The sequence below is a fragment of the Triticum urartu genome, chromosome 1A, assembly GCF_056163025.1.
Source record: "Triticum urartu cultivar PI428250 chromosome 1A, HENAU_Tu73, whole genome shotgun sequence".
Lineage (NCBI taxonomy): Eukaryota > Viridiplantae > Streptophyta > Magnoliopsida > Poales > Poaceae > Triticum > Triticum urartu.
Genome location: NC_141873.1, coordinates 82,096,843 through 82,123,882, shown reverse-complemented (window position 1 = coordinate 82,123,882; position 27,040 = coordinate 82,096,843). Strand labels below are relative to the sequence as shown.

General features: G+C 46.3%; 1 protein-coding gene across 1 annotated transcript; it reads left to right on the top strand.

The window, feature by feature from the left end:
• Nucleotides 1-214: 214 nt before the first annotated feature.
• On the top strand, nt 215-21,728 carry LOC147990140 (uncharacterized). Its single transcript, XM_087537250.1, has 2 exons — nt 215-1,726; nt 21,480-21,728. The coding sequence occupies exons 1-2, from the start codon at nt 215-217 to the stop codon at nt 21,726-21,728; spliced, it is 1,761 nt and encodes a 586-aa protein (XP_087393376.1).
• Nucleotides 21,729-27,040: the final 5,312 nt, after the last annotated feature.

Genomic DNA, 27,040 nt, shown 5'->3' with positions numbered 1-27,040 from the left:
TCATGAAGATGAAGATGCCGGCGGAGCAGACGACGATGGACCATCGATGGGCTGGGTGCAGGACCCTCATATTCAAGAGATGCTTCTCAAGCAGACGGATAATGCAAGAGCTGCCGCCCGAGAGAAACCCAAGCTGGATCAACTGGAGATAGACGCGAATACTCCATTGTATGAAGGATGCAGACCCGAGGATACCCGCCTGAAAGTAACGCTCATGGCTTTGGAGATGAAGGTAAAACACAAAATGACCGACGCATGCTTCGACGAGAACATGTCATTCTGGCACGAACGTCTTCCCAAGGGGAACAAGTGTCCGACCAGTTTCGAGGAGGCGAAGAAAGTCGTGTGTCCTCTGGATTTACCGCACGTGAAATATCATGTGTGCATGAACAATTGCATCATTTATCGGGGCGAGCACGCGGAGTCTACCATATGTCCGGTGTGCGGCGTCACTCGATACAAGAAGAGGAAGAAAGCTCCTCGAAAAGTGGTGTGGTACTTTCCGATCACTCCTCGTCTACAGCGGTATTTCGCGGACCCTAAGGTAGCAAAGCTCCTGCGTTGGCACGCGGATAGGGAGGAGAAGAAGCGAGAAGATGACGCAAATGATCCGGAGATAAATAAAAAAGACAAGATGTTGAGTCACCCTAAGGATGGGAGCCAGTGGCAAGCGTTGAACTTCGAACACCCAGAATTTGGGAAGGATCCAAGGAACATCGTGCTGGGCGCAAGCACCAATGGAGTCAATCCGTTTGGCAGCCAGAGAAGCACACATAGCACCAGGCCTGTGTTTGTGTGGATGTACAACCTTCCCCCCTGGTTGTGCATGAAGAGGAAGTACATTCACATGAGTATGCTAATTGAAGGGCCGAAACAACCAGGGAACAACATCAATCTGTATCTAGGGCTGCTGAAAGAGGAGTTAGACACACTGTGGAAAATGACAGCCAATATGTGGGACGCCGCAGAGAAAGAATATTTCCCTATGAGAGCCGCACTGCTCACGACGGTGCACGACTATCTCGGTTACGGATATCTCGCGGGGCAGGTGGTCCACGGATTTTCTGGATGCGTCGGGTGCATGGATGACACAATGTATCGCCGGCTAGATAGAGATCCCAGGTCTTCGAAAACTGTGTTCGTGGGACATCGAAGGTGGCTTCGCGACGATGACCCGTGGAGGAAACGCAAGGATCTGTTTGACGGTGAAACCGAACCCCGAAGACGCCCGCGTACGAGGAGTGGCGAGGAAATAGACGGGCTGTTGAAAAATTGGAAAGATTGCCCACTGTCGGGAAAGAAGCAAAAGGCGCCAGAGCCGGGAAAGAAGCGAAATGCGCCAGAGCTGCTGCTGAAGGTATGGAAAACGAGGTCTGTTTTCTGGGACTTGCCGTACTGGAAGATCCACCGTGTGCCTCACAGCCTTGATGCCATGCATATCACGAAGAACGCGTGCGAGAGTCTGCTTGGTACCCTGCTCAAGATGCCAGAGAGGACCAAAGATGGGCCGAAAGCAAGGGCAGACTTGAAATCAATGGGCATCAGGCAGGAGCTTCACGCTAATGATGATGATGATGATGATGATGATGATGATGATGATGATGAGGCGAACAAGGACACAGAAAGTCATCGCAAAGGCAAAAAGGCCAAGAAGACCGGAAATGACTACCCTCCCGCATGCTTCACTCTAAGTCAGGAGGAGATTGAGCAGTTTTTCACCTGCCTCGTAGGAGTAAAACTTCCTTACGGTTACGCGGGGAAGATAAGATGATACCTAGACCCAGCGAAGCAAAAGTTCAGTGGGATGAAGTCTCACGACTGTCACGTGCTGATCACGTAGATACTTCCAATTGCAATCTGTGGGATCATGGACGCGCACGTCCGTGAAACGCTATTTGGCCTATGCAACTTTTTCGACGTCATCTCTCGGAAGTCGGTTGGCGTGAGGCAACTCAGAAGGCTACAGGAAGAGATCGTGGTGATACTATGCGAGCTTGAGATGTACTTCCCGCCCGCATTCTTCAACATTATGGTGCATCTGCTGGTCCATATCGTGGAGGATATCATCCAACTCGGGCCAATGTTTCTGCACAGCATGATGCCGTTCAAAAGGATGAATGGTGTCATCAATGGATACGTTCGCAACATGTCACGTCCAGAGGGAAGTATAACCAGGGGCTTTCTGACCGAAGAGTGCATCTCCTACTGCATGAATTATCTAGGCATCGAGAACCCCGTTGGTCTGCCCGTCAACAGGCACCTCGGCAGGCTCGCTGGATGGGTTCACCGTGAGGGTCGCCGCGAAATGCATGTCGACTTCGAGGGTTGACTCGCCGACTTTGAAAGAGCAAACCTAGTCGCGCTACAAGACATAGACGTGTTTGATCCTTGGGTGGTAGAGCACAAAACCTTTATTGAGAAGACGTACAATGACCGAGGCCAACAGAGGACGGATGGAGATATAATCAAAGAGCACAACTCATGTTTCACGCGTTGGTTCAAGCAGAAGCTTCTGTCGTACCCTTTACGTGAGGATTCTTCTGCGGAAGAACAACTCATATTCGCCTTGTCACAGGGCGCCAAGCACAACCTAATGACCTACGAGGCGTACGATATCAACGGCTACACGTTCTACACCGAGGACAAGGACAAGAAGAGTGATGGTTATCAGAACTCCGGGGTAACGATGGAATCCTACACCAGTAACGACAAGGAGAGATACTACGGAAGGATCGAGGAGATCTGGAAGCTGAGCTACGCTGGAGAGAAGGTCCCAATGTTCCGTGTCAGATGGGCCAAGAGCGTCCTAAAAGAAGACCGGTATTTCACCACCATGGTTATACCCGAAGCCAAATCCAAGACCGCGGGCGCAAACGTCACCGCGAAAAATGAGCCATCGGTACTGGCTTCCCAAGTGGACCAATGCTTCTTCATTACCGACCCGTCAAAGCCCAGTCGTGTTGTCGTGAGGAGAGGCAAAAGGAAGATCATCGGAATGGATGGAGTAGCCAATGAGCAAGACTTCGACAAGTACGGCGACCCGAAGATCGAACATGACGACGACGATGAAGTAGCAGCATACCCCACAAGAAGAAGCAGGACCACCCTACCTAAAGGACGTCCATTCCACAGAAGAACTCCATTTGCGAAAAAGAAGGGCAAGAAGCTTGTGAACAGATAGCTAGCTAAGATCGATTGTATTTAAATTGTAGTCTTCATTTCTCGATTGTATTTCATGGGCACTTTTTGATATCATGAATATTTTTAAATTTCATGGGCACTTTTTGAATTCATGAGGACACTCGATCTCGATCCCCCTCCATCTCTATCTTGATTCCACCCGCACCCTCCCCCGCTAGCTCCACCACCGCCGACGACCCACCGCACCCTCCCCCGCTCCACTGCCGCCGACGAGCACCCCCCGCACCCTCCATCTCAATCTTGATTCCACCCGCACCCTCCCCCGCTAGCTCCACCGCCGACGACGACCCACCGCACCCTCCCCCGCTCCACCGCCGCCGACGAGCACCCCCCACACCCTCCCCCGCTCCACGGCCGCCGAAGAGCACCCCCCGCACCCTCCCTCGCTCCACCGCCGCCGCCGATGATATTTTCAAATTACAAATGTGATGATATTTTTTAAAAAATTATTACTGTTTTTATAAAAAATTATTACTGTTTCATATTCATATTCATTTTCTAAAAAAATTGTAGACTACAATTGTCGTTAAACAACAATTATTACTGTTTTTATAAAAAAATATTACTGTTTCATATTCTTATTCATTTTCTAAAAAAAATTGTAGACTACAATTGTTGTTAAACAACAATTATTACTGTTTTTATAAAAAAATATTACTGTTTCATATTCTTATTCATTTATTAAAAAAATAATAATAAAATATACTAATGGCGCACCGGCCTGGTGGTGCGCCATTGCTATCTAGAAAAAAGATTTCTAATGGCGCACCGATGGTGGGTGCGCCATTGCTATCTAAAAAAACAATTTCTAATGGCGCACCGATGGGTGGTGCGCCATTAGTAAGCTTCCCCCCTATAGCTAAGTCCTCCCTCTCCCTCGCCAGATCCCATTCGTCCCTCTCTCCCTCGCCAGACACACGACGCTGCCGCCCCAACCCACGACGCCGCCGCCCCGACCCCCACTGGACTCCACCCCCGCCGCCCCCGCGCCCCCACCCCCGCCGCCCCGACCCTCAACGTCTTCGCCTTCCTCCTCGCTGTCGGCGCCGAGCAGCGACACAGCACCGTACGCCCCCCCCCCGACCCTCCTCCTCCCCTTGCCCCTCGCCTGCGCCGGGGCTAACGGCCCTTTCTCTGTCTCCCAGGGCAAGGTCTCCGGCGCCTCTACGACACCGACGCCTCACCGTCGATCCGCGTCACCTCGTCAACCCCGGCCCCGCATGAGCTCGCCATCATCTTCCTCTCGGTGAGCTGCACCGGTTCCCCTCCCCCCCTTTCTGTTAACTGAACATTGTCAGGTTTAGGTTCTGTTAACTGAAAAGTTTAGATTCAGAAACATTGTTGGACTGATAGGAAGTTTGTTGAACAGAGCAATCTACACCTGTAATTTCTACTGTTATGCCTTTGTTACTCCAGTCAAAATTTCAGTCAAAATTTTCCTGTCAAAATTTTCAGTCAAGCACAACTGATCATGTAACTTGAGACCTTGCCCTGCGGCATTATAATGTTTGATGCACAACTGGTCCTTTTCATTGTATTGGTCCTTTTCATTTTTGTCAAAGAGGCCCCGAGTTCTCTCTTCACTTCTGTGGTGATTGTCTTGGTCCTTTTCATTTTTGTCATGGCATTCTTGAGGTGCTGATGTGTCTGAGGGCATGAACCATGATCAGGTTGAGTTCAGATTTCATTAGATTAGATGGATTATCATGCCTTGTGTCCTGATAGTTGGATATTTGAGTAGTATTGTCAACAGTAATAACTTTTACATGTTTGCATTGCTTCCAAGAGTAACAGCAGGTGCTTAGGACACCTTTAGGAGATCTACTCATCTCTAATCATGCTACTCAAGGATAGGAACCGTAGGCTTCTATATATATTTTTTCAGTGTCCTTTATTGGTGGTTCTATGATGTAGTCTAGATGAAACCAATTGCATGCATTGAGAAATAGAGTATTAAAACAGAACTTGACGTGGTTTTCCACTTAGCTATCTGAATTGAGAAACAACATAGCTTTTGCGGTCTCTGAGGCAAAACTTGCTACTCCATATACAACTAATACTACTACTAGACAAGATACTACTCCATATACTACTAATACTACTATTGTATTTCATTTCAAAGTTCAAAATGTTGGCACTGAGATTTTCATTTCCAATGAGTGATGTTTTTCCTAGCAGTAGAAAAAACATAGCAACTTCTCTGATTTTATAAAGTTGTTCTTATATGGGTGAAACTTCACTTGTTTTTAGGCTAGTGCAGGGTGTTGCTTCTTCTGTATGGGCCAACTATGTCACAAATAAATTATTCCTTCTTCTGTATTTGACAAGTAATGACTTGCAAAGAAGATGATCATCTTGCTAGTTTGCTGGGTTTTGTCTTCGACCATTGTGTCGTGATGAATTTGCAGGTACCCCAAGAGGCCCTTGAGTTTGCCGGAATGTTGATTAACTTCCGTTCTGGCAAATTCGGGTACTCCATATGTCCTATTTTCAGCAAAGGTCATGCCGAAATTTTCCGTGAAATTTAGCATGACTTTCCTAAAAATAGGACATATGGGGTACTTGCGAATAATGCATGGGCCGGGGTATCTTAGTACTTAGTTAAGTAGGATCAACTGCCCCGCCATTCTTGCTGCATTAAACCATAGGTGGCAATAGAGCCAAGTGATTAGGCCCAACTTAGAATTCTCCTTAACATCGATAAACCCTAGATGATAAACCCAACATAGGTGGCAATAGAGCCATGTGATTAGTGCCAAGTGATTAGGCCCAACCTAGGGAGCCTCGGCGTCGACAAATCCCAAATGATAAAATCTTAGCTTTTAGGATGCCTCGGTGTCGACAAACCCTAAATGATGAGACCATGATCTTGTTCCTTGACAATAACCAACTTTTTGACCAAACTTTTCTCCTATTTAGAGCGAAACATGGCCCACAACGATGAGGCCGGCGGTTCGGGCGGCAAGCAATTCTGGGAGCTGTCCCAGGAGTTGGAGGAAGAACCTTACCGCTATGAGGACGCCGCGGAAGACACCGATCTTGACTACACAACCCCTAGTGGCGTCGGGGATGACACCACTGATGATGGCGCCGCGGATGCCACCACTGATGATGGCGGCGCACGCACAGATGGCAGCCAACCGAAGAGGCAACGGAAGGACCGGCGCCCAAGCGTGCTCGGCACCGTCAGGGAGGAATTTACTAAAGTGAACTCTAACGGGAATCCGACGGCGCCCAAACACATAGTCAAGGGGTACTCGGTTCAACTCGGGTGCATTCTCCGGAGCACCGTCTCGATCAACATCGATAACCTAAGGCATAAGGACCGAGGGAATTTGCGCAGCCTCCTCTTCACGAAGCTGCATGAACGATACAAGTTCCCTGCTGAGTTCGCAAACACACGCCTCTCAGGGAATAAAGTGAATGGTGCCGCCCTCACGAGGATGAGCACGGCCCTGTCTACTTGGAAAAGCACGGTGAAGGCAAGATTGAAAAAGGTGATAGTTATGAGAAGATCAAGACGAAATATCCTTTGATGAGCGAAGATGACTACAAGGAGTTCAAGATCAAGTGTGAGAGCCCTGCAACCTCCGAATCAAGTCAGTGGGGGAAAGAAATGCGGCAGTTGAACTTAGGGATCCACCAACTCGGTCCCGGCGGTTACAGAGTGGCGGAGCCTATATGTGACAAGGAGGACGCGGAGCGTGCCGAGCAAGGCCTACCGCCCCGCTTCGAGAAATACCGTGACAAGCAGACCAGGAACTTTCTCAGGGCCCGGTACAAGGAGGACCCGGTAACAAAGGAGCTTACCACGGATCCGAAGACCAAGGCGCTTGAGCTTCTTCTGGTAAGGAATACACCCCCGCGTAATTAGCTCCATATGGTTGCATTCTAATTAATCCCCAATATTTCTAAATGGTTCACGTTCCTTCCGCAGGACAAAGAAAGCAGTAGCGCGGGGTCGTCTCAGAGCTCCCCTTTCGACACCCCTTTGAATAGGGCGTTGAACGTAATGAAAAACAAGGATAAGCTCAGTCGTCAAAATGGTCGTGTGGCCAGCTAGTCGTGTGGCCAGCAAAGGCTTGTCCACAAAATGGTCGTCATACTATACCGCTGGTGGGCGAAAGGAGAAAAAGACCAGCTCGGAAAGACAGTCACGCAAGGTTGAAGCACTCAAGGCACAAGTGGCACGGATTCCGGAGCTTGTCCAAGAGCAACTAGAACAACAACTGGGAACGAAGCTCAACGCCATGGTGCCTACATTGATTCATGGGCTGACGACGTGGATTGCGGGCGGCCAACAGGGGCCTCCTCCGGTTCCCAGCTTCATGGCCAGCAACTCGCACAGCGCGCAGGCGGCGCCATTGGTGTCTCCGGCGGCGCCATTGGTGTCTCCGGCGGCGCCATTGGTGTCTCCGGCGGAGGCGGTATTCGTGTCTCCGGCGCCGGCAAGGGCATTGGAGCTTAATGCACCCGGGTGTACGCCGGCCGGCACCTCGCCAGCAAGCGGCCCCTCCGTCAGTTGCACGCCCGCCGTTGGCGGTGCCTCGACATTAGCCGAGCTCGATGGCATCACGGTAACTAAGCCTCTCGGCCGATGACTTCATCTCCTTGCCTTTGACTGGGCATCCCTGAAGCCCTACATGTTTTCGCAGGGCGCCGCCGACGTTCCTTGCACTCTCCTGCACTTCGTGGGCGGCGAGTTGGTCGATGTCGCCAAGGGCAGAATCATTCAACCGGGCAACCCCGTATTCCACGGTAATCTGATGCCACCCACAGTGTATAGGGTTGAAGTGGTTCGGGTGCTGCCAGGCTGCGACGAGCTGTTACCTCCGATTCGAGCCAGTGGGGCCGACGAAGAAGATGAGATGACCCTCAGCACCTTCGTAAGCCGGCCCCTGCTTTGGCCGAAGAGCCAGATTCGTTTGGGGGCGGGGGACACCACCCCACAGACAAGACCGCCAGTCATGCCGGCGCCAAGCCATGGAAAGAACGCCGCAACGCTACCGGACATGCTAGACATCCCTATGGCACAGGATCCAGACATGCATATGGCACAGGATCCGGACGACGACAACGACGACGGTACATTTACCAACATCGATAAGTACTTTGCCGAACATGGGTACGGTGACGAGTTCTACGGGCCTCCTTCTCAAGAACCCAACCAAGACGACCGCGATCTAGCTGGTACGGCGGAGAAACCCAGTTGCAACAGGCGTCGTCTGGCGTTCAGTTCTCAGGAGACGCCTCCAGCTGCCGCCTTCACCGAGCCTCAGATAGCTGAGGTGCCAAATATTATCAGCCCCAACACGCTCAAGAAGGCGGTCTGTGAGTAGAACTCGGTCCCATTACAGCAGATCAAGAAGAAGAGCCGGAAACGGAAGACTAAAAAGGGCGTCGGTGCGAGCCAGCCGGCACCGAGTACGATTCATGCTCAGGACGGTCCACCTTCACCTAAGGATATCTCGAGGAGGGTGCATGTGTCAGGTAGGGCGATGCTACCGAGTAATATGCTCAATGCTGCAACCGATGCTATGCGGAGTATGCACGACAGTGTTCTTTCTTTGGAGAAGCGGCGTCTTAGAGAGAATGATGTGGCATACCCGGTTTTCGTGGACAAGGTGCCAGAGGGCAAGGGCCTTGTGGATGGCGACATCGGGGGTACAATTGTCCTGCGGTTTGATGGCATCTTTGCTATGTTTAACCTTCATCCGCTGCACTACACCTTCGTTTGGCTGTTTTCGCTGAGTATGGAGATGCGGATCATTAGAGACAAGACCCCGGACATCGCGATAGTCGACCCCTTCTACATGCGTGCCAAGCTCTTGAGCAGCGCTGGGGACCGCCAAGTCGCGAGTTCACACCTCGATGGCATCATTCTGGCAAACCCAGAAAAGGATAACTTCCTTGTGGCTTACTTTCCCGAGTAAGTCATCCCTTAACCGCCCCGTAACATATGATTTCTTAGATTTCGATCATTCTTTTTTTTCTAACATCCCGTGTTCTATGCAGTGACACACATTGCACACTCATCCTCTTAAGCCCGAAATATTCCATGGCCACGTATTTTGACCCGAACCGTGACTCCAAGATAGACTACACAAATATCAAGAAAGTTCTTGATGATGTTCTCCCCGGCTACGCCAAATCTGGAGGCACCTTCACCAGGGCAGTTCGTAAGTACGGCAAGCACGTGTTCGCCCACAATACGACGTTCTGCTGTGTCAAGCAGCCGCCTCGCGGTCAGAAGGATTCCTACTACGCCCTCCATCACATGCGGGCGATCGTAAGGGACCTTCATCACCTTCTGCTACCAGATAATCTCAAAGATTGGGCCGCGAGCTTGTTGGCAATCCAGGACACGGACATCAGACAAGAATTCTTTCGCATCCAGTCGGAGTTTGCGGACATCATCCATCAAGATGTCCTTCATACCTCGGGGAAGTTCTTCCTCAGATATCAACCGTCCAACAGTGAGATAGACGGAACGCTACAAATGCAGGCTGACAACGCCCATGATTTCATGACCATCACGACAAACGGCGGCTTCATCCACGCTCCTGTCCCATGAGTCGAGTCGAAAGTAGTGATGTGTAGTTTGGAAACATTGATTGGCTCATGTTGTAATTAAACTTTAATGAATTGTATGTCTCTTTGGTTTGGACAGTCGTTCAACTTAGATGTAATCGATGCTATTTATTAGTAGGACCATGAATCGTGCTATTAATGTCTTGCTTTTCTCTTCCAATCCTTTTGTTGCATACTAATATATTGCTTATGTATGTATTGTCTGTTGTTTGGCTTGTGCATAGAGATGCCGCCGTATGTCGTGTACAAGGGTAAGGTTCCCGGAGTCTACGACGGCTGGGAGGAGTGTCGGAGACAGGTTCACCGTCTTAGCGGTAATAGTTACAAAGGGTACACCACTAGGGCGGAGGCGGAATCTAGATACGCCCGCTATCTAGCGGGAGAGAGGAGGGAGCGTTGGAGGAACCGGATCAAGACCAGTTTCATCGCGATGATGCTCATCGTGATGACCGCAGCTCTCTTCTATGTGATGGTAGTTTAGATGATCGATATCGACTTGTAATGTGAAGACAAACTCGATACTCGCGGTCTCGAGACTTGTAATGTTTTATCTTTGTTTGGTCTTTTGAATTCGGAGACTAATATGATGAATTGTATTCGGAGACTAATCTTCTATTGTATTCGATGAATCTGCTGTTGCTGTGTGCTGTTGTCTATATTCTGTCAAATAATATATTTTTTAACATGTGCAAAAATCAGAAAAGTAAAAAAAATAAAACCTAATATTCATACTAATGGCGCATCACTACAGAGTGTGCCATTAGTATGCCAAAGTATACTAATGGCGCATCACCCAACAGTGCGCCATTAGTATGCCAAAGCACATGGTTAAATATGGCCCCCTGGGAGGCATACTAATGGCGCATGGTGTTCTATACTAATGGCGTACTGCGTGGTGCGCCATTAGTATACCAGATACTAATGGCGCACCGATGGTGCGCCATTAGTAAGAAATACTAGTGGTGTGATACTAATGGCGCACCAGTAGTGCGCCATTAGTAGCCAAAATTGGTGCGCCATTAGTAGCCCTTTTCCTAGTAGTGAGTAGCTGCACCTATTAAAGTTGAAGAAAAGATTGTCACTTATAATGATCCTATTGTTCCTACTGCTTATGTTGAGAAACCACCTTTTCCTGTTAGGATAAAAGGTCATGCTAAAGCTTCAACTGTGGTTCGCAAAAGCAATATTAGAACCTATACACCTCCTGAACAAGTTAAAGTTGAACCTAATATTGCTATTGTTAAGGATCTCTTGGCTGATATTGATGGGCATGTTATTTATTTCTGTGATGAAACTGCTAGAATTGCTAAACCTTGTGCTAAAGATAAACATAGACCCGTGGTAGGCATGCCTGTTATTTCTGTTAAAATAGGAGATCATTGTTATCATGGCTTATGTGATATGGGTGCTAGTGCTAGTGCAATACCTATTGACTTATACAAAGAAATTATGCATGATATTGCACCTGCTGAGTTAGAAGATATTGATGCCAAAATTAAATTCCCAATAGAGATACTATTTCACCCATTGGAATTTTTAGAGATGTTGAAGTCTTGTGTGGGAAAACTAAATATCCTGCTGATTTTCTTGTTCTTGGTTCCCCACAAGATAGCTTTTGTCCCATTATATTTGGTAGACCCTTCTTGAACACAGCTAATGGTAAGATAGATTGCGAAAAGGATGTTGTTACTATTGGTTTAGGTGATATGTCTCATGAATTTAATTTCTCTAAATTTCATAGACAACACCGTGAATAGGAATTGCCTAGTAAAGATGAAATTATTGGTCTTGCTTCTATTGTCGTGCCTCCTAGTGGTCCTTTAGTACAATATTTGCTAGACCATGAAAATGACATGTTTATGAATGAAAGAAGGGAAATAGATGAAGTATTCTTTAAACAAGAACCCATCCTGAAACACAATTTGCCTGTCGAAATCCTAGGGGGATCCTCCTCCACCCAAGGGTGATCCCGTGTTTGAGCTCAAACCGTTACCTCATACTCTTAAATATGCTTATCTTGATGAGAAAAAGATATGTCCTCTTATTATTAGTGCTAACCTTTTAGAGCATGAGGAAGAGAGATTATTGAAAACTCTGAAGAAGCATCATGCTGCTATTGGATATACTCTTGATGATCTTAAAGGCATCAGTCCCACACTATGTCAACACAAAATAAATTTGGAGAAAGATGCCAAACCAGTTCGTGATCACCAACGACGGCTGAATCCTAAGATGAAAGAAGTGGTAAGAAAGGAAATACTAAAGCTCCTTGAGGCAGGTATAATTTATCCCGTTGCTGATAGTCAGTGGGTAAGTCCTATCCATTGTGTCCCTAAAAAGGGAGGTATTACTGTCGTTCCTAATGATAAAGATGAATTGATTCCGCAAAGAATTATTACAGGTTATAGGATGGTAATTGATTTCCGCAAATTAAATAAGGCTACTAAAAAAGATCATTACCCCTTACCATTTATTGATCAAATGATAGAAAGATTATCCAAACATACACATTTTTGCTTTTTAGATGGTTATTCTGATTTCTCCCAAATACCTGTGTTAGCTGATGATCAATCTAAGACCACTTTTACTTGCCCTTTCGATACTTTTGCTTATAGACGTATGCATTTTGGTTTAGGTAATGCACCTGCTACCTTTCAAAGATGCATGATGGCTATATTTTCTGATTTTTGTGAAAGGATATGTGAGGTATTCATGGATGATTTCTCCGTTTATGGATCCTCTTTTGATGATTGCTTAAGCAACCTTGATCAAGTTTTGGAGAGATGTGAAGAAACCAACCTTGTCTTGAATTGGGAGAAATGCCACTTTATGGTTAATGAAGGTATTGTCTTGGGGCACAAAATTTCTGAAAGAGGCATTGAAGTTGATAAACCTAAAGTTGATGCTATTAAAAAGATGTCGTGTCCCAAGGACATCAAAGGTATAAGAAGTTTCCTTGGTCATGCCGGTTTTTATTGGAGGTTCATTAAGGACTTCTCAAAAATTTCTGGGCCTCTGACTAATTTATTACAAAAAGATATACCATTCGTCTTTGATGATGATTGTGCAGAAGCCTTTGAAATACTTAAGAAAGGATTAACCTCTGCACCTATTGTTCAGCCACCTGATTGGAATTTACCTTTTGAAATTATGTGTGATGCTAGTGATTGTGATGTAGGTGATGTTCGAGGGCAAAGAGTTGATAAGAAATTAAATGTTATTCAATATGCTAGTAAAACTCTAGACAATGCCCAGAGAAATTATGCTACTACCGAAAAAGAATTCTTAGCAGTTGTATTTGCTTGTGATAAGTTCAGACCTTACATTGCCGATTCTAAAGTAAATATTCACACTGATCATGCTGCTATTAAATATCTTATGGAAAAGAAAGATGCTAAACCTAGACTTATTAGATGGGTTCTCTTGCTACAAGAATTTGATTTCCATATTATTGATAGAAAGGGAGCTGAGAACCCCGTTGCAGACAACTTGTCTAGGCTAGAGAATGTTCTTGATGACCCACTACCTATTGATGATAGCTTTCCTGCTGAACAACTAAATGTCATAAATGCTTCTCGTACTGCTCCATGGTATGATGATTATGCTAGTTATATTGTTGCTAAATTTATACCACCTAGTTTCACATACCAGCAAAAGAAAAAGGTTTTCTATGATTTAAGACATTACTTTTGGGATGACCCACATCTTTATAAACAAGGAGCAGATGGTGTTATTAGATGTTGTGTACCTGAGCATGAACAGAAACAGATCCTACGCAAGTGTCACTCCGCAGCTTATGGAGGACACCACGCTGGAGATAGAACTGCACATAAGGTATTGCAATCCGGTTTTTATTGGCCTACTCTCTTCAAGGATGCCCGTAAGTTTGTTGTATCTTGTAATGAATGTCAAAGAATTGGCAATATTAGTAGATGTCAAGAAATGCCTATGAATTATTCACTTGTTATTGAACCAGTTGATGTTTGGGGTTTTGATTATATGGGACCTTTTCCTGCCTCCAATGGATACACACATATTTTAGTTGCTGTTGATTACGTTACTGAGTGGGTAGAAGCTATTCCAACTAGTAGTGATGATTGATAACCCACAAGTATAGGGGATCGCAACAGTTTTCGATAAGTAAGAGTGTCGAACCCAACGAGGAGCTAAAGGTAGAACAAATATTCCCTCAAGTTCTATCGACCACCGATACAACTCTACGCACACTTGACGTTCGCTTTACCTAGAACAAGTATGAAACTAGAAGTACTTTGTAGGTGTTGTTGTATAGGTTTGAAAGATAATAAAGAGCAAGTAAATAAAAAGGAGGGGCTGTTTAGATAAAGACACAACTAAATTAGTTTTAGTAGAGAGCTTGTTGTTACGAGAAAGTTATTTGTCCCTAGGCAATCGATAACTAGACCGGTAATCATTATTGCAATATTATTTGAGGGAGAGGCATAAGCTAACATACTTTCTCTACTTGGATCATATGCACTTATGATTGTAACTCTAGCAAGCATCCGCAACTACCAAAGATCATTAAGGTAAAACCCAACCATAGCATTAAAGTATCAAGTCCTCTTTATCCCATACGCAACAACCCCCTTACTCAGGTTTGTGTTTCGGTCACTCACGCAACCCACTATAAGCGAATCATGAACGTATTGCAACACCCTACAGCGGGGATCCCTCACGCTTGCACGACACGGAGAGCACCATAGGACAGCACCAATAATAAAACACGCAACTCAAACCAATCTTGATCATCAAATAGCCCATAGGACAAAACAGATCTACTCAAACATCATAGGGTAGCCATACATCATTGGGAAATAATATATAGCATTGAGCACCATGTTTAAGTAGAGATTACAGCGGGTAAGAGAGAGGTTACACCGCTGCATAGAGGGGGGAAGAGTTGGTGGTGAAGTTGTTGGTGAAGATTGCGGTGATGATGATGGCCCCCGGTGGCACTCCGGTGCCACCGGAAGCGAGGGGGGAGAGCCCCCCTTCTTCTTCTTCTTCCATGACCTCCTCCCTAGATGGGAGAAGGGTTTCCCCTCTGGTCCTTGGCCTCCATGGCATGGGAGGGGCGAGAGCCCCTCCGAGATTGGATCTGTCTCTCTGTCTCTCTCTCTCTATTTTTGCGTTCTCAGATTCTACCCTTTAACCGTTTTTTATATTCCTGGAGATCCGTAACTCCAATTGGGCTGAAATTTTAACACGATCTCTATCCAGATATTAGCTTTCTTGCGAGAAAGAAGGGCATCAACCGGCCTATGCGGTGGACACAAGGGTCAGGGGTGTGCCTGCCCCCTGGGGCGCGCACCCCTGCCTTGTGGGCCCCTCGAGCATCGTCTCGCGTTGATTTCACTTCCCAAAAATCACATATATTCCAAAAAAATCTCCGTCCGTTTTTATCCCGTTTGAACTCCGTTTGATATGGATATTCTACCAAACAAAAAACATGCAACAAACAGGAACTAGCACTGGGCACTGGATCAATATGTTAGTCCCAAAAATAGTATAAAAAGTTGCCAAAAGTATATGAAAGTTGTAGAATATTGGCATGGAACAATCAAAAATTATAGATACAACGGAAACGTATTAGCATCCCCAAGCTTAATTCCAACTCGTCCTCGAGTAGGTAAATGATAAAAAAGATAATTTTTGATGTGGAATGCTACCTAGCATAATCTTGATCATGTATCTAATCATGGCATGAATATTAAGACACGAGTGATTCAAAGCAATAGTCTATCATTTGACGTAAAAACAATAATAATTCAAGCCTACTAATAAAGCAATCACGTCTTTTCAAAATAACAAGGCCAAAGAAAGTTATCCCTACAAAATCATATAGTCTGGCTATGCTCCATCTTCACCACACAAAATATTCACATCATGCACAACCCCGATGACAAGCCGAGCAATTGGTTCATACTTTTTAACGCGCTTCAGCATTTTCAAACCTCACGCAATACATGAGCGTGAGCCATGGATATAGCACTATAGGTGGAATAGAATGGTGGTTGTGGAGAAGAAAAAAAGGAGAAGATAGTCTCACATCAACTAGGTGTATCAACGGGCTATGGAGATGCCCATCAATAGATATCAATATTCGTGAGTAGGGATTGCCATGCAACGGATGCACTAAGAGCTATAAGTGTATGAAAGCTTAGACTGAAAAGTAAGTGGGTGTGCATCCAACTTGCTTGCTCATGAAGACCTCGGGCATTTGAGGAAGCCCATCATCGGAATATACAAGCCAAGTTCTATAATGAAAATTCCCACTAGTATATGAAAGTGATAACTCAAGAGACTCTCTATATGAAGAACATGGTGCTACTTTGAAGCACAAGTGTGGTAAAAGGATAGTAACATTGCCCCTTCTCTCTTTTTCTCTCATTTTTTTGGGGCCTTCTCTTTTTTTGGCCTTTCTCTTTTTTATCTTTTTTTTATTTTATTTTTAAAAAAAAATCGTCCGGAGTCTCATCCCGACTTGTGGGGGAATCATAGTCTCCATCATCCTTTCCTCACTGGGCAATGCTCTAATAATGATGATCATCACACTTTTATTTACTTACAACTCAATATTGCAACTCGATACTAGAGCAAAGATATGACTCTATATGAATGCCTCTGGCGGTGTACCGGGATGTGCAATGATCTAGCATAGCAATGACATCAAAAAAACGGACAAGCCATGAAAACATCATGGTAGCTATCTTACGATCATGCAAAGCAATATGACAATGAATGCTCAAGTCATGTATATGATGATGATGGCAGTTGCATGGCAAAATATCTCAGAATGGCTATGGAAATGCCATAATAGGTAGGTATGGTGGCTGTTTTGAGGAAGGTATATGGTGGGTTTAAGGTACCGACGAAAATTGCGCGGTACTAGAGAGGCTAGCAATGGTGGAAGGGTGAGAGTGCGTATAATCCATGGACTCAACATTAGTCATAAAGAACTCACATATTTATTGCAAAAGTTTATTAGCCCTCGAAGCAAAGTACTACTACGCATGCCCCTAGGGGGATAGATTGGTAGGAAAAGACCATCGCTCGTCCCCGACCGCCACTCATAAGGAAGACAATCAATAAATAAATCATGCTCCGACTTTGTTACATAACGGTTCACCATACGTGCATGCTACGGGAATCACAAACCTCAACACAAGTATTTATACTAATCCACAACTACCCACTAGCATGACTCTAATATCACCATCTTTATATCGCAAAACTATTGCAAGGAATCAAACATATCATATTCAGTGATCTACAAGTTTTATGTAGGATTTTATGACTAACCATGTGAATGACCAGTTCATGTCATCTCTCTAAATAGATATAAGTGAAGCAAGAGAGTTTAGTTCTTTCTACAAAAGATATGCCCACGCTCTAACAAATATAAGTGAAGCAAAAGAGCATTCTACAAATGGCGGTTGTATATGTAAAGAGAAACAGGCAATCCAAGCTTCAAATGATATAAGTGAAGTGCAATGAGCATTCTATAAATCAACCAAGGACTATCTCATACCAGCATGGTGCATAAAAGAAAAGTGAAAACTAAAGCAAAAGACGCTCCAAGATTGCACATATCGCATGAACGAAACGAATCCGAAAACATACTGATACTTGTTGAAGAAAGAGGGGATGCCTTCCGGGGCATCCGCAAGCTTAGACGCTTGAGTCTCCTTGAATATTTACTTGGGGTGCTTAGATAAAGACACAACTAAATTAGTTTTAGTAGAGAGCTTGTTGTTACGAGAAAGTTATTTGTCCCTAGGCAATCGATAACTAGACCGGTAATCATTATTGCAATATTATTTGAGGGAGAGGCATAAGCTAACATACTTTCTCTACTTGGATCATATGCACTTATGATTGGAACTCTAGCAAGCATCCGCAACTACTAAAGATCATTAAGGTAAAACCCAACCATAGCATTAAAGTATCAAGTCCTGTTTATCCCATACGCAACAACCCCCTTACTCGGGTTTGTGTTTCAGTCACTCACGCAACCCACTATAAGCGAATCATGAACGTATTGCAACACCCTACAGCGGGGATCCCTCACGCTTGCACGACACAGAGAGCACCATAGGACAGCACCAATAACAAAACACGCAACTCAAACCAATCTTGATCATCAAATAGCCCATAGGACAAAACGGATCTACTCAAACATCATAGGATAGCCATATATCATTGGGAAATAATATATAGCGTCGAGCACCATGTTTAAGTAGAGATTACAGCGGGTAAGATAGAGGTTACACCGCTGCATAGAGGAGGGGAGAGTTGGTGATGATGGTGGTGAAGTTGTTGGTGAAGATTGTGGTGATGATGATGGCCCCCGGTGGCACTCCGGTGCCACCGGAAGCGAGGGGGAGAGAGCCCCCCTCCTTCTTCTTCTTCCTTGACCTCCTCCCTAGATGGGAGAAGGGTTTACCCTCTGGTCCTTGGCCTCCATGGCATGGGAGGGGCGAGAGCCCCTCTGAGATTAGATCTGTCTCTCTGTCTCTCTCTGTTTCTGCGTTCTCAGATTCTACCCTTTCACCATTTCTTATATTCCCGGAGATCCATAACTCTGATTGCGCTGAAATTTTAACACGATATCTATTCAGATATTAGCTTTCTTGCGGCGAAAGAAGGGCATCAACCGCCTTACGGGGTGGCCACGAGAGTCAGGGGCGTGCCCCCTGCCTCGTGGGCCCCTCGAGCATCGTCTCACGTTGATTTCACTTCCCAAAAATCACATATATTCCAAAAACAATCTGTGTCCATTTTTATCCCGTTTGGACTCCGTTTGATATGGATATTCTGAGAAACAAAAAACATGCAACAAACAGGAACTGGCACTGGGCACTGGATCAATATGTTAGTCCCAAAAATAGTATAAAAAGTTGCCAAAAGTATATGAAAGTTGTAGAATATTGGCATGGAACAATCAAAAATTATAGATACGACGGAGACGTATCACTGATCATAACGCCTCTATTAAGATGCTTAAAGAAGTTATTTTTCCAAGGTTTGGAGTCCCTAGATATTTAATGACTGATGGTGGTTCACATTTTATTCATGGTGCTTTCCGTAAAATGCTTGCTAAGTATGATGTTAATCATAGAATTGCATCTCCTTATCACCCACAGTCTAGTGGTGTGACGCCCCCGATTCAATCGTACACTAATCATACACGCAAACGTGTACGATCAAGATCAGGACTCATGGGAAGATATCAAAACACAACTCTACAAATAAAAAGTCATACAAGCATCATATTACAAGCCAGGGGCCTCGAGGGCTGAATACAAGAGCTCGATCATAGACGAGTCAGCGGAAGCAACAATATCTGAGTACAAACATAAGTTAAACAAGTTTGCCTTAAGAAGGCTAGCACAAACTGGGATACAGATCGAAAGAGGCGCAGGCCTCCTGCCTGGGATCCTCCTAAACTACTCCTGGTCTTCGTCAGCGGGCTGCACGTAGTAGTTGGCACCTCCCGAGTAGTAGTAGTCGTTGTCGACGGTGGCGTCTGGCTCCTGGGCTCCAACGTCTGGTCGTAACAATCGAGTATAGAAAGGGGGAAAAGGGGGAGCAAAACAACCGTGAGTACTCATCCAAAGTACTCGCAAGCAAGGAGCTACACTACATATGTATGCATTGGTATCAAATGGAAAAGGCTATCATATGTGGACTGAACTGTAGAAAGCCGGAATAAGAGGGGGATAGCTAGTCCTATCGAAGACTATGCTTCTGGTAACCTCCATCTTGCAGCAGGAGAAGAGAGTAGATGGCAAGTTCACCAAGTAGCATCGTGTAGCATAATCCTAACCGATGGTCCTCCCCTCATCGCCCTGTGAGAGAGCGATCACCAGTTGTATCTGGCACTTGGAAGGGTGTGTTTTATTAAGTATCCGGTTCTAGTTGTCATAAGGTCAAGGTACAACTCTGGGTCGTCCTTTTACTGAGGGACACGGCTATTCGAATAGATCAACTTCCCTGCAGGGGTGCACCACATTTCCCAACACGCTCGATCCCCTTTGTCCGGACACACTTTTCTGGGTCATGCCCGGCCTCGGAAGATCAACACGTCGCAGCCCTACCTAGGCACAACAGAGAGGTCAGCACGCCGGTCTAAATCCTATGGCGCAAGGGTCTGGGCCCATCGCCCATTGCACACCTGCACGTTGCGTACGCGGCCGGAGAGCAGACCTAGCAACCTCCATTACAAAGGAAGTTGCATTACACGGTCCAACCCGGCGCGCGCCGCTCAGTCACTGACGTCACGAAGGCTTCGGCTGATACCACGACGTCGAATGCCCATAACTGTCCCTGCGTAGATGGTTAGTGCATATAGGCCAGTGGCCAGACTCAGATCAAATACCAAGATCTCGTTAAGCGTGTTATTTTGAAATAACCACGAACGCCGACTAGGGCCAGGCCCACCTCTCACCTAGGTTGTTTCAACCTGCCCTGTCGCTCCGCCACAAAGTAATCGTCGGGGGCCGTCGGGAACTCAGGCCCACCACTACCTGGATGGAGCCACCTGCTCCTTCAGCCCCCATCTCCAAACAGTATCACCGGTAATGTAACAGTGTAAAGTATATAGTATATGCTCGTGATCACCTCCCGAAGTGATCACGGCCCGGTAGTATAGCATGGCAGACGGACAAGAGTGTAGGGCCACTGATGATAATCTAGCATCGTATACTAAGCATTTAGGATTGCAGGTAAGGTATCAACAGTTGTAGCAACAATGACAGGCTATGCGTCAGAATAGGATTAACGGAAAGCAGTAACATGCTACACTACACTAATGCAAGCAGTATAGAGGAGAGTAGGTGATATCTGGTGATCAAGGGGGGGGCTTGCCTGGTAGCTCTGTTGCACAAGAAGAAGGATCGTCGGTGACGTAGTCATACTCAATCGCATCAATGCTGGTCTCGGGGTATACCGGAGAAGAAGAGGGGGAAGAAACAGTAAATACGGAGGAAACAAAGCATCACAAAACATAACGAGGCAAAACGCGGTGCTAGGTATGCCCTAAAACGGCACTAGTTGCTACTGGTGAAGGGGGGGAAACCTCCAGGAAAGTATTCCCGGTGTTTCACGTTTTCGGACAGATGGACCAAAGGGGAAAAGTTGCATGTTTGCTATGCTAGGGATGTGTGGTGGGCGAACGGATTGCGTATTCGGATTTGTCTCGTCGTTCTGAGCAACTTCATGTACAAGGTTTTTCCATCCGAGCTACGGTTTATTTTATATAAATTTTCAAAGTTTTAATTCATTTTTCTAAAATTTCTGGAATTAATATTAATTCGAAATTAAATAGTTAAATGCTAGGTGCACCCAGCTCTGCGTACACAGAAGTGTACCAGAGGCTGACAGGTGGGCCAGGAGGTCCCAGTTGACCAGTCAATGTTTGACTGGTCAACTGGGTGTGCGGCCCCGTGTCATTGACTGTTACACTAACATAGTAGTTAATTTAGTCTAACTAGGTTATCAGGCTAACACATTTTAATTAGTTCAATTAAACATGTTTAATTAAGTTAATTAATTGATTATGTATTATCATTTATATTTTTTAATCTTTTTTTATTTCCTTTTCTCTCGGGCCTTCCCCACCTGTCATAGGCCCAAGTGGCCAAGCGGGGTGGGTGGCTTAACAGGCGCAGGTGCCCGTGGAGGCCGAACCCGCCTGGGCGCAGGGCGAGGCCGAAGCCATGGCGAGGCGGGCCGACGAAGGGGAGGTGGCCGGCGGCCACGTGCGGTTGTGCCTGGGGGCGGACGGCAGAGGGGCGAGGCCGCGAGCTATAGTGGCGGGTATCGACCTGCGGCAGAAAGAGGAGGCGACGGCAGGCGAGGGAGGGGGCATGCGGGCACGAGCGGCCACGGGGAGGAGCAACGGCGACGGGTGAGGCATAGGGTGTGGGCGACGCACGGGTGCGGTGCCTCCGTCCCGGGCACTGGCGGGGTCGGGTGTTGTCGAGGACGACGCCATGACGAGCAGAGGCCGGAGGCGAGCAACTACACGAGCGACTGCAGGCGCGCCGACGAAGCAGGCAGCAGCGGTCAGCGGGCGAGCAGCAGCGTCGCAAGGGCGCGGCGGGGGTGGCCGCGGGCGCGGTTGGGAGCTGGCGCAGGCGCAGGTGGGAGCAGGGGTGGCGCAGGACGGCGGGCACGCACGACGTGGCGGGTCTACGGCAGCGGGCCGGGGAGCGGTGAAGCCATGGGGCGCGGGCGGTGGTTGCGGGGCGCGCCCCAGGCGCGTCGAGGAGCGGGCGTGCGCGAGCGGGCGATGGGAAGGGGCCGGTGATGGGCGCGGGGAGCACGGTCGGGGACGGCGCCGTATCGTGCGAGGGAGAGAGGAGGGGGGCCTCACGGGGGGATGTAGGGCACGGGGCAGTGGGTGTCGGGGAGGACGTCGGGGACGACAGTGACGAAGAGGAGGCAGGCCGGCGACGGTGTCCTGGCGCAGGGGCGGCGCGGTCGACGTGGCTTCGGGCGCCGGCATTGTTGGTCTCCGCAGCCCTGATCCAGATGGGATCGGGAGAGAGGGGGGAGTGAGGAACGTGGGTGTCGGTGGGGTGGGGTTGACCGTGAAGTGGGGGGTTCTGGGGGAGTGGGGTTGGGCCTTGGCCCAGTTGGGCAGGCCAGCTGGGCTGGAGCCCAGTGGGGGTGTTGTTCCTTTTTTTAGTTAGTCTTGGTTTTTTGTTTTTATTTCATTTCCCAAATTGTTTTAGTTTTGTAAAACATTCAAATAGCACCTAAAATAATATCATTAATTATACCACTGCCACAATAACTTTGGCACCTAGCTAAAATAGTTTAGTATTTTATAAAATATAATAGGAGTATAATTAATTGTTTTTACTATCGACTTAATCACTTTAGGGTATTTAATTATTTTATAAAGATGTTGTTTCTCCACCAATATTATCCATGATTTATTTGTCACATTTAGCACATTTTAGTTTTTATGTTTAAAAACTTCTACGTTTAACTTTATTTTAAATTTGAATTCAAAAGGGACTTGATTCACCGCAAGATTAACAATAGTAACCATGGTGATGTGGCATCATTAACGTGAGGTTACTGTAGCCTAATTATCCGGGCGTCACAAGTGGTCAAGTAGAATTGAGGAATAGAGAACTCAAATTAATTTTTCAAAAGACTGTTAATAGATCTAGAAAGAATTGGTCCAAGAAACTTGATGATGCATTATGGGCCTATAGAACTGCATATAAAAATCCTATGGGTATGTCTACGTATAAAATGGTCTATGGAAAAGCATGTCACTTACCTCTCGAGCTAGAACCTAAGGCTTATTAGGCTATTAAAGAGCTCAACTATGATTTCAAACTTGCTGGTGAGAAGAGGTTATTTGACATTAGCTCACTCGATGAATGGAGAACCCAAGCCTATGAGAATGCCAAATTATTTAAAGCAAAAGTTAAAAGATGGCATGACAAAAGAATACAAAAGTGTGAGTTTAATGTATGTGATTATGTATTGCTATACAACTCTTGTTTAAGATTTTTTTGCAGGAAAACTTCTCTCTAAATGGGAAGGTCCTTACGTTATCGAGGAGGTCTATCGTTCCGGTGCCATAAAAATCAACAACTTCGAAGGCACAAATCCGAAGGTGGTGAACGGTCAAAGAATCAAACATTATATCTCAGGTAATCCTATAAATGTTGAAACCAATGTTATTGAAACCGTAACCCCGGAGGAATACATAAGGGACACTTTCCGGAACGTTTCAGACTCCGAAAAGGAATAGGTATGTGGTACGGTAAGTAAACCGACTCCAAAACAGTTCTAATGGCAATTTTCTTCCGTTTTGGAATATTTAAAAAAATAGAAAAATAAGAAGCATTCCGGGAAGGACACGAGGGTGGACGGCTCGCCCTACCCCCCCCCCCCCCCCGGGCGCGCCCCCTGCCTCGTGGGCACCTCGTGCACTCTCCGGACTCCGTTTTCTTACACGTTACATATTTTGGTCGGTAAAAATTCATTATATAATCTCCTGGAGGTTTTGACTCCTGTATCACGCAAATATCTCATGTCTTTGTTTCGAGCTGTCCTGCTGCAGATTAGAGCAACATGTCGTCCCAGGATTCGGAAGGAGAAAGCTATGTGGCTGACTACCTTGCAGATCCTAAGGACTATGGGGATGTAGAGCATTGTGGTTGGACTACGGAAGAAGAAGAAGACTATGAACCCAAGGGAAGGGAGGAGACGAGCTCAGAAGAAGATGAAGTCCCATTACCTCAACCTAGGGACATGCATGTGGAGTTCAAAAAGTCAAGCCTCCCGGATAGAGTAAAGAAACCTAAGATCGAGTTTATCCCTTTTCGCCTCTTGCGGGAAAACAAGCAGGAACTATGCAAAAAGATACTGAGCCTAGAGCAGAAGATCGAGGACCTAAGGGACCAAAATTCTGTCCTCAAGCGCAAATTAAGGAAGAAGCCTACGCCATCAACAAAACCATCACATTCTTCACCAACAAAGAAGAATTGAGTATCTGGTATGGGCACTCCCCTTGGCAACTGCCAAGCTTGGGGGAGTGCCCCGGTATCGTATCACCATCACTTTTATCTTTACCATTTTTCTTAGTTCGATCCTTTTGATAATATCTTGATCTAGTAGAATAAAGTTTTAGTATGATCTAGTTGTGAGTTTTGCTTTCTGATCCTTCTATGTAATCGAGTCCATGACCTATATATAATTAAGATTAGTGTTGAGTCTGAAGGAAATATGCCCTAGAGGCAATAATAAAGTTATTATTTATTTCCTTATATCATGATAAATGTTTATTATTCATGCTAGAATTGTATTAACTGGAAACATAATACATGTGTGAATACATAGACAAACAAAGTGTCACTAGTATGCCTCTACTTGACTAGCTCGTTAATCAAAGATGGTTATGTTTCCTAACCATGAACAAGTAGTTGTTATTTGATTAACGAGATCACATCATTATGTGAATGATCTGATTGACATGACCCATTCCACTAGCTTAGCACCCGATCGTTTAGTATGTTGCTATTGCTTTCTTCATGACTTATACATGTTCCTATGACTATGAGATTATGCAACTCCCGTATGCCGGAGGAACACTTTGTGTGCTACCAAACGTCACAACGTAACTGGGTGATTATAAAGGAGCTCTACAGGTGTCTCTAAAGGTACATGTTGGGTTGGCGTATTTCGAGATTAGGATTTGTCACTCCGATTGTCGGAGAGGTATCTCTAGGGCCCTCTCGGTAATGCACATCACTTAAGCCTTGCAAGCATTGCAACTAATGAGTTAGTTGCGGGATGATGTATTACAGAACGACTAAAGAGACTTGCCGGTAACGAGATTGAACTAGGTATTTGGAATACCGACGATCGAATCTCGGGCAAGTAACATACAGATGACAAGGGAACAACATATGTTGTTATGCGGTCTGACCGATAAAGATCTTCGTAGAATATGTAGGAGCCAATATGAGCATCCAGGTTCCGCTATTGGTTATTGACCGGAGACATGTCTTGGTCATGTCTACATTGTTCTCGAACCCGTAGGGTCCGCACGCTTAAGGTTACGATGACAATTATATTATGAGTTTATAAATTTTGATGTACCGAAGTTTGTTCGGAGTCCCGGATGTGATCACGGACATGACGAGGAGTCTCGAAATGGTCGAGACATAAAGATTGATATATTGGAAGCCTATGTTTGGGTACCGGAAGTGTTCCGGGTGAAATCGGGATTTTACCGGAGTACCGGGAGGTTACCGGAACCCCCCAGGAGCTAAATGGGCCATGATGGGCCTTAGTGGAAAAGAGAAGAGGCAGCCCTACATGGGTCGCGCGCCCCTCCCCTCCCTTGGTCCGAATAGGACAAGGAGAGGGGGTCGGCCCCTCTCTCTCTTTTCCCCCCTCCGCGAATCCTATTCCAACTAGGATTGGGGGGGAATCCTACTCCCAGAGGGAGTAGGACTCTCCTGGCGCGCCCTCCTTGGCCGGCCAGCCTTCCCCCCTTTAGTCCTTTATATACAGAGGCAGGGGCACCCCAGAGAGACACAAGTTGATCCACGTGATCTATTCCTTAGCCGTGTGCGGCGCCCCCAGCCACCATAGTCCTCGATAATATTGTAGCGGTGCTTAGGCGAAGCCCTGCAGCAGTAGTACGTCAAGATCGTCACCACGCCGTCGTGCTGACGGAACTCTTCCCCGACACTTTGCTGGATCGGAGTCCGGGGATCGTCATCGAGCTGAACGTGTGCTAGAACTCGGAGGTGCCGTAGTTTCGGTGCTTGATCGGTCGGATCATGGAGACGTACGACTACATCAACCAAACGCTTCCGTTGTCGATCTACTAGGTATGTAGATCATACTCCCCCTCTCGTTGCTACGCATCACCATTATCTTGCGTGTGCATAGGAAATTTTTTGAAATTACTACGAAACCCAACAGTGGCATCCGAGCCTAGGTTTTATATGTTGATGTTATATGCACGAGTAGAACACAAGTGAGTTGTGGGCGATATAAGTCATACTGCTTACCAGCATGCCATACTTTGGTTCGGCGGTATTGTTGGACGAAGCGGCCCGGACCGACATTACGCGTACGCTTACGCGAGACCGGTTGTCCCGACGTGCTTTGCACATAGGTGGCTTGCGGGTGACAGTTTCTCCAACTTTAGTTGAATCGAGTGTGGCTATGCCCGGTCCTTGCCAAGGTTAAAACAGCACCAACTTGACAAACTATCGTTGTGGTTTTGATGCGTAGGTAAGATTGGTTCTTGCTTAAGCCCGTAGCAGCCACGTAAAAACTTGCAACAACAAAGTAGAGGACGTCTAACTTGTTTTTGCAGGGCATGTTGTGACGTGATATGGTCAAGACATGATGCTCAATTTTATTGTATGAGATGATCATGTTTTGTAACCGAGTTATCGGCAACTGGCAGGAGCCATATGGTTGTCGCTTTATTGTATGCAATGCAATCGCGCTGTAATGCTTTACTTTATCACTAAACGGTAGCGATAGTCGTGGAAGCACAAGCTCGGCAAGACGACAACGATGCTACGATGGAGATCAAGGTGTCGCGCCGGTGACAATGGTGATCACGACGGTGCTTCGAAGATGGAGATCACAAGCACAAGATGATGATGGCCATATCATATCACTTTTCTTGATTGCATGTGATGTTTATCTTTTATGCATCTTATCTTGC